At 38.9% G+C, this 8,154-nt stretch overlaps 1 protein-coding gene across 1 annotated transcript; it reads right to left on the bottom strand.

Moving 5' to 3' along the window:
- Positions 1–567: 567 nt before the first annotated feature.
- Positions 568–1,347, bottom strand: LOC127094707 (uncharacterized). The gene has a single exon (XM_051033501.1). The coding sequence runs from the start codon at positions 1,345–1,347 to the stop codon at positions 568–570; it is 780 nt and encodes a 259-aa protein (XP_050889458.1).
- Between the last annotated feature and the right edge of the window lie 6,807 nt (positions 1,348–8,154).

Genomic DNA, 8,154 nt, shown 5'->3' on the forward strand with positions numbered 1-8,154 from the left:
ATGCGTCTAATCACATGAATTCCCCATATGGAAAAATGCCAAGGTGATGTTAGAACATTGACTAGCATTGGGGGCACATGGATCTTGTCTACGTAGATTGGGAATTTGCGGCATGTTTGATATGGCGATAGCAGTCAACCTCCATAGTCATCCAATAATAACCGGCCCTCAAGATCTTCTTTATAATGGTGTATCCACTGGCGTGCGTCTCAAAAGATCCCTCATGGATTTCCCTATAATATGGTTTGCTTCTTGCTTGTTCACACATCTTAGCAAAACCGAATCATAGTTTCTCTTGTATAGTACCCATCCACTTAAGAATAACTTGGATGACAGTTTCCGAAGATACTTCTTGTTGGTGATGGATACGTCCATAGGGTATTCTTGGTTTTCTAAGAATCTCATGATGTCATAGAACCAAGGATGATCGTCATCTTCGTCTTCGGCCGCCAAACAGTAGGCAGACTTGTACAAGTAGTCAAGGTGAAAGGATAATGCTTAATTATTCCATTTAACCTTAAACATGGATGAAAAAGTTTCCATTGCACCGGCCAATTGATTCTCCTATCAAGGAATGAGATTAAATGTAATTTCGTCAAAGTATGGGATCAACTTCAAGACAAGCTCCTTGTAAGGGATGAGCTTTTGATCTCTAGTGACCCAATCCCCTTTAACTTGGCTAATAACCAAGGTTGAATCTCCGTAGACTTCAAGGATTTTGATCTTAAGATCAATCACAGCTTCAATACCAAAGATACAAGCCTCGTACTCCTCCATATTGTTTGCACATTCGAAACATAACCTTGCAGTGAAGGGGAGGTGAAAACCAGCTAGGGAGGTGATGACCGCCCCAATGCCATTGCCATGAGCATTAGAAGCTCCATCAAATACCAAGGTCCATCGGGATCTAAGGTCTGGTCCATCTTCGGGGCCAGTGATGTTGCAATCTCTGATTAGCATGATGTCCTCGTTGGGGAATTCAAAGCGCATAGACTGGTAGTCTTCCAAGGGCTGATGTGCAAGATAGTCAGACATTACGCTCTTTTTTATGGCCTTTTGAGTGACATGTTGGATGTCGTACTCGGTTAAAGCCATTTTCCAACGGGCTACTCTACCGGTTAGAGCAGGCTTCTCGAAGATGTATTTGACAGGGTCCATCTTGAAGATTAACAATGTTGTATGAGTGAGCATGTACTGCCTTAAGCGTTTGGTAGCCCAAGCTAGTGCACAATAAGTCTTTTCATGCATCGAAAACCTAGTCTTACAATCAGTGAATTTCGTGCTTAAGTAGTATATTGCGTGTTCTTTCCTACCAATCTCGTCATATTGGCCTAGGACACACCCCATGGATCCTTCAAGAACGGTAAGGTACATGACCAACGGTATGCCAGGCACATGAGGACTCAAAATGGGAGGTTCTTGCCAATACTCCTTTATCTTCTCAAAAGCATTTTGGCAATTGTCATTCCAAATGACAGCTTGATCCTTTCGAAGTAGTTTGAAGATCGGCTCACAAGTGGTTGTTAGGTGAGATATGAATCTGGCTATGTAGTTCAACCTCGCTAGGAATACTCAGACTTTCTTCTCGGTTTTAAGTGCAGGTATCACTTGTATGGCCTTCACTTTCTCAGGACCTACCTCAATGCCACATTGGCTGACGATAAAACCTAGAAATTTGCCAGGCCTTACCCCAAACACGCACTTGTTGGGATTAAGCCTTAATTTAAACTTCCTTAGCCTCTCGAACATCTTTTCCAGATTGACAAGATGATCCTCTTCGGTTTGAGATTTGGCGATCATGTCATCAACGTAGACCTCGATCTCTCTATGAATCATATCATGAAAGAGTGTGACCATGGCTCGTTGGCATGTAGCGCAAGCATTCTTTAATCCGAAAGGCATGACCTTGTAACAGAAGGTGATCCATGGGGTAATTAAAGTGGTTTTCTCCATATCTTCTTGAGCCATTAGGATCTGGTTGTAACCGGAGAATCCATCTATAAAGGAGAAATAGAGAATTGGGCGGTGTTGTCCACTAGTACGTTGATTTGAGGTGGTGGGAAGTCGTCCTTGGGACAAGCATTATTCAAATCTCTGTAATCCACATACATCCTTACTTTGTCGTCCTTCTTGGGAACAAGCATGATATTGGCAATCCATTGGGGGTAGTTGGAGACTTCTAGAAAGTCTGCACTAACCTACTTTTTACCTCCTCGTTAATCTTCATAGCCATATTGGGATGAGTCCTTCATAGCTTTTGCTTTACGAGAGGGAACTCTTCTCTGAGAGGTAGACGATGGACCACGATATCAGTATCGAGGTCGGGCATGTCTTGGTATGACCATGAAAGCACATCCATGTAATCTTTCAAAAGCTTGATCAACTTCGTCTTAACTTCTTCTTGTAAAGCCGAGCCTACCCTGACTTCCTTATCTTTCTCATTTGCTCCAAGGTTGACCACCTCAACTGGTTCTCCATGTGATTGGATGACCTTTGACTCTTGCTTGAGCAGTCTTGCTAACTCTTCGGGGAGCTTGTAGTCTTCATCATAATCCTCGTTGACGTGATTAATTGAGTTATCAAAGTCATATGAGACTATAGCAGAATTGTCATTGGTGATAACCGAGGGTGATCTGCGCGATTTAGGGTTCATGCTTTTATTGATATGAAATAAAGAAAAATGATTTGAAAAAGAACTTTAAGAAAAAGTATTGCCTTTTTTTTTTAAAAGTGAATAAATAAGAGAAAGACAACGATCACAAAATTGAATGTGAAGCATGGATTTTTTTCATTAATGACAAAAAGGGGAATTTAATTGAGGCCCTACAAATGATTACCCCATGCCTTGGGCATGACATGGGTTCTTTTGATTTAAAAAGGGAAAACAACAAGGTAAATTACATCTTGATCATGGTCACTTCAGGGACTTCTAATACGGTCGATTTGGTGGCACCCCTTCCTTCAGTCTTTATGCAGATCAATCCTTCTTCCTCTTCAACATCTTCCTCCAAAGCACAAATATGGTCATCAACAGGGTGTCTGGAAATTGAGAAGTAATTTGATAACAGAAGAACTTGTCCCTTTTTACCTATTGGCATTGGGTTCTTCAAACTTTGATAATTCTATCCCAAACTGGAGAGGTCCTTATTGCTAGGAAGCTCAAGCACTCTTCCCCATCCTAGAGGGTGTCCATTCCTTATGATAGTCAAGGCATCTTGGAGGGAGGCCATTGGAAATTCAACATTTTCCAATTCATCCCTTATAGGGCAAACCAATTCGACGTTGACAACTTCAAAAAACTGAAATGAGATTTCCTTCATTTCCCCCTCTCCTTCAACGTATCAGAATGACGCCAGATGACTCACCATAATGTCCCCTTCACCTTCTACGACCACCAATTTGTTGCCAGCCAAAAATTTTAACCTTTGATGGAGCATTGAAGTAATGGCTCCGACTAAGTGAATCCATAGTCTTCTAAGTAGGCACCTATAAGCTGGATGGATGTCCTTTACAAAGAAAGTGAAGAAGAAGGTGTGGGGGCCAATCTTCATAGGAAGATCAACTTCACCGGTCACGGTACTCCTTGATCCATCAAATGCTCTCACCACAAGCTCACTCGACTTCATTCCGAGTCCTTCAATGGTTAACTTAGCAAGGTAGCTTTTTGGCATCACATTGAGAGAGGAAACAATGTCCACCAAGTCTCTTGATAGAACCGTGTCCATGCACTCAATAGAGATATGGAGAGCTTTGTTATGGTTTCTTCCCTCAGCGGGGAGCTCCTCGTCACTTAATCCCAAGCATAGACTGGTGGCTATGTTGTCAACCACTCCTTCGAATTAGCACAATGAGATCTCTTGTGGTACATGGGCCGTTTTCAGAAACTTTACCAGGGCATCCCTATGCGCTTCTCAGCACATCATCAGAGACAACATCAAGTTTTTGATGGATTTTGGTTGAGTTGTTCAACCACTCGATAATCACTTCTTTTGATAATGCGCAAAAACTCATCCACCTCATTGGTAGGTAAAGAGCCTTGCCTTTGCTAAGTATCATTAATATGCTTGCCCTTATTTAGGGTTGAAGAACTGCTAATACTTATTGGAGGATGTGAAGGTGCAAAGATCCTACCACTTCTAATGACTCCTCCAGCTCCGACTATGCTGATTATCGAGTCATTGGACTTCATTGCCCCTTCTTGCACTTTCTGGCCATGATTCTAAACTGAGGTGTCATACACCCATGGAACTGCCTTTGTATCATTGTACGGGAACGATGTTGGGACCGTTATTACCATTGGAACAATAGGATTTGTTGAGAGAGTTAATTGGGGGAGACTATATGGAATTTGTAGAGGGGGAACTTCATCATATGGTATTTCGAGAGTGGACATGTCTTTGATAGTATAGGGGAGATCTATTAACAATATTCCTTGATTCATCAGGCTCTGAATTGAGGCCTTCAAGATTTCACACTGATGTGGGTCCTTTAAACAATGTTCACAAGTCTTTGTAAAAGCTGGGAATGTGTCACTTCTTATTAACACGTTCTTGATTTCAGTAAGCGGAGTTCTCAATTTACTGATAGAGGTTATCACTTTTCTTCCATCGTCAAATTCTACCATATTCACATTTGCTTTGTTGTGCGGAGGCATGGGATTGTTGTTTATGTTCGGGCCGTTGGACATGAACGTAATTTCCTTCAAATCAATTAGATCTTGTACTTTGTATTTCAAAGCTTCACAAGTCTCAATGGAATGTCTGGGAGCTCCATAATGGAACTCGCAACGGGCATTTACATCATATCCGAGAAGAAGAACCACTTACAGGGTCCTAATTCCCTTAGTTGTACGAGTGGTCCTCTTAAAAGATACAGTAGAATGTGACTGTATGACATTGGAACTTGGTCAAACCTTCTTTCGGGTTTCCTATACCTTTGTTATTGTTGCTGATATTATGGTTGTGGTTACTGTTGTGGTGGTTGATAGTGTTGTTGATGTTATTGTTGTTGTTGTTGCTAGCGTTGTTGTTGTTGTTGTTGGTAGCGCTATTGTTGTTGCTGTTGAACTGGTATTATGAAAGGTTATTGTTGAATTTGTTGGACGGGGGTCACAATGCCACTTGTTGATATGGAACTTGATATGTTGGAGTTCTTGTTCGGACGACCGTTGTTACGTTAGTCTCGCCTTTTGTTTTCTTACCATAGGGGACGAAAGGTTTCTTTACCATACAAGACGTACTCGCAGAATTCTGATTTTTACCCATTTTGATCTTGTTCTCAATCCTCTCGCCAACCAAGACCAAATCGAAAAAACCGGAGGATGTACTTCTAATCATTCTATCAAGGCACGGGCCTTGTAAGTTTCTCATGAGCATGTCTATCAACTTTCGTTCTATTAACGGTGGTTGTACTCTGGCTGCTAGCTCCATCCACCTCTGAGCGTACTCTTTGAAAGTTTCCTCAGACTTTTGCGTTAAGTTCTGCAATTGCGTGCGGTTCATAGCAATATCAGTGTTGTACTGATAATGCATAAGGAATGGTTCGGCCATATCTCTCTAGGTACGAATATGGTTGTCCTCCAATTGCATGTACCACTCTAACGATGCTCCACTTAGTGAATCTTGGAAAAAGTGCATCAAAAGTCGGTCGTCGTTGGAATAGGCGGTCATTTTCCTGTAGTAGGTTCTGATGTGGGTTCTAGGATCGCTGGTTCCCTTATACTTCTCAAAGTCGGGGACCTTGAATTTGGCCGGTGTAGTGGTAAAAATTTTGAGACTAGGTTATTGAATAACTTAACTCATAAAGCAAGAGTCGCCATCGCGCTTTTATTTTATTTCAAAGGAAAAGGAAAAAAGTACGAACAAAACCCGAAAAAGTTTTAAAACAAAACTAATAAAAATAGAACAAGGGTCTCGGGGTTAGTTATGCAAAAGGAAGGTATTAGCACCATAAACATCCATGGTGCTCCATGGGAACCTCTTTAGAAATGTGCCTTTTGGTTTGAAAATGGGTATTGTTTGCAAAAGATTGGAGAGATGGAAAAGAAATATTTTTCTTATGATTTTTGTGTTTTCCAAGACTTTTTTAAAGCCTCATGCCTACGTACCAACAAAGTTCAATGGAGGATCAAAACCTCGTAGTTCATGGTAAAAATAACAAAGATGTTTGTTTTGATTATTTTTTAATGAAAAGAAATTTCATCATTTTTAGGAGAATACTCAACTAGTCACCCAGAAGTATGAGAACTTTGCATCATCATGAGAAGAGCTCCAACTTGGATAAAAATCAACAAATATGCCACTAACTCTCTTAGATGGAAAATATTTATTATAAATGCTATGGGGATAGGAGAATTATATCTCAACTATGAAACTGACTTACGTCTAATACCTCGAGAAAAGTTAAAAGGAAAAGTGTACAAACGGCACAAAATGATTTGAGTGAGTTATGCATTTTTTAAGTATTTTTAAATTTGTCTCAATATGCTTAAGATGAATTAGCATTTATTAAAAATAGTTTTGAAAATCACTTCTTAAAAGTCAAGGTTTGTTGAGAAAGTGGTTCAAGTTAAAAAAACAAGAAGGTTTTGAAAAAGAGAGAAGATTTTGAAAATTAAAGAAAGGGGAGGAGAAGAAGAGACTATCCTAGAACATAAAGTAAAAGTTAGGGAAAAATATCTAACCAAGAAATATCAAGCTTTACAACATAAGTCGAGCAAGAATTCCCTCATTTGGATTAAGCCTCAAGCAAGCCAGAATAAGCAAATAATAATCCATGTATCAGATGAAACCAAAGTAACTCAACCAAGTCTCCAACGGAAATCCAAAGTCACAGGTTCTAGGTGGATTCTAAGGTCTCCAATCACAAGTCTCAGAGAAAAGGTCAAGATCCTAACTCTAAGTCCATAATTCCACAACATTGCTAAGGATAGTAACCACAAGTCCATGAATCAGGAGAATTAAGTTCTTTTTAGGTTTTTCTTATTAGTGTTTTCTTTATAAAAAAATATGAAATAAAATCCCAAGCGGGCAAAGTACAAATGACATAATCACAAATATATGATATGGAATGCTAAATATAAAGTATAGAGTAAATGGTATAAAATAAAGAAGCATAAAGTAAATGACTTGAAATAAAGTTAATAAAAATAAAGTGTTAGTAAATGATGTTAGTAACCAAAATGAAAGATGGTTTGGTAATCTTTTGGAGAACACTCAACTATTCACTCACAAGCATGAAAATATGAACCTATACATTATTTATGAGAAGGGCTCCAACTTGGATAAAATCAACAAGTATTCCATTAGCTCTCACAAATGGAAAAAAAGCAATATTTTCACATAATACCATGAGGAGTACGAGACTTACAATCTCACTTATAAAAATTCCTTTGCTTTCGGGACAAATTTAGCGCTATGTTAAGCAATCGTAGTTGAACTTATATAGAAGTCTCAACTATCTAAGGCTGATCAATAATAATGTTAGTGTTAATACATGCTAGAGAAATTATATGTAAATCATTCTCCTAAAGCCATGCCACATAAAAGAAGAAAAGAGGTGATGATCAAGCACAAGGGATAGGAGGATGGTCTGTTACTTCAATCCATACTTCATGACACTTAAGACAAACTTATGCATCGATCCAAAGTACCTTAAATGATCCATGATCATTTAGTAGGTAGATTTGAAATGATGAAAGTTCATCAAGTACCAATCCACACATCATGAACAAGATGGATACAAACCATCCAATTCATCAAAGGGAAAAGAAGGAGATGAAGAAGAAGGAGACAAGAGAAGTCACACCCAAATTGGACCAAAAGTTTGATCAAGTCATCATCAAAATCAATCATCCATTTTGGTGGATTAGGGTTTTCGTTTCATCAACACTTAAGATCCATTGAGTTTGATGAGACTTGAAGTCCAAACTATAATGATCCAAGGCCAACAGAAGTTCATGAGGTCGCACAAATATAGAATGCAATTAAATGGAATAAAAATACACCAAAAGTATTTTTAAATGAATTTTAAAATAGAAATAAAATGAAAAATCCATAAACTCCTTCAAAACACCAAATAAAGGGCCAAGAAAATTATGGAAAGTTGGAAATAAAATAAAAAGCATGTAATAAAATTTTCAGAATATAAGAATGC

Source organism: Lathyrus oleraceus, chromosome 6 (genome assembly GCF_024323335.1).
Source record: "Lathyrus oleraceus cultivar Zhongwan6 chromosome 6, CAAS_Psat_ZW6_1.0, whole genome shotgun sequence".
Taxonomy (NCBI): domain Eukaryota; kingdom Viridiplantae; phylum Streptophyta; class Magnoliopsida; order Fabales; family Fabaceae; genus Lathyrus; species Lathyrus oleraceus.

Bases quoted from the DNA above. Each gene is read 5' to 3' on its own strand.
- LOC127094707 (XM_051033501.1), bottom strand. From the start codon at position 1,347: ATGGGGTGTGTCCTAGGCCAATATGACGAGATTGGTAGGAAAGAACAC.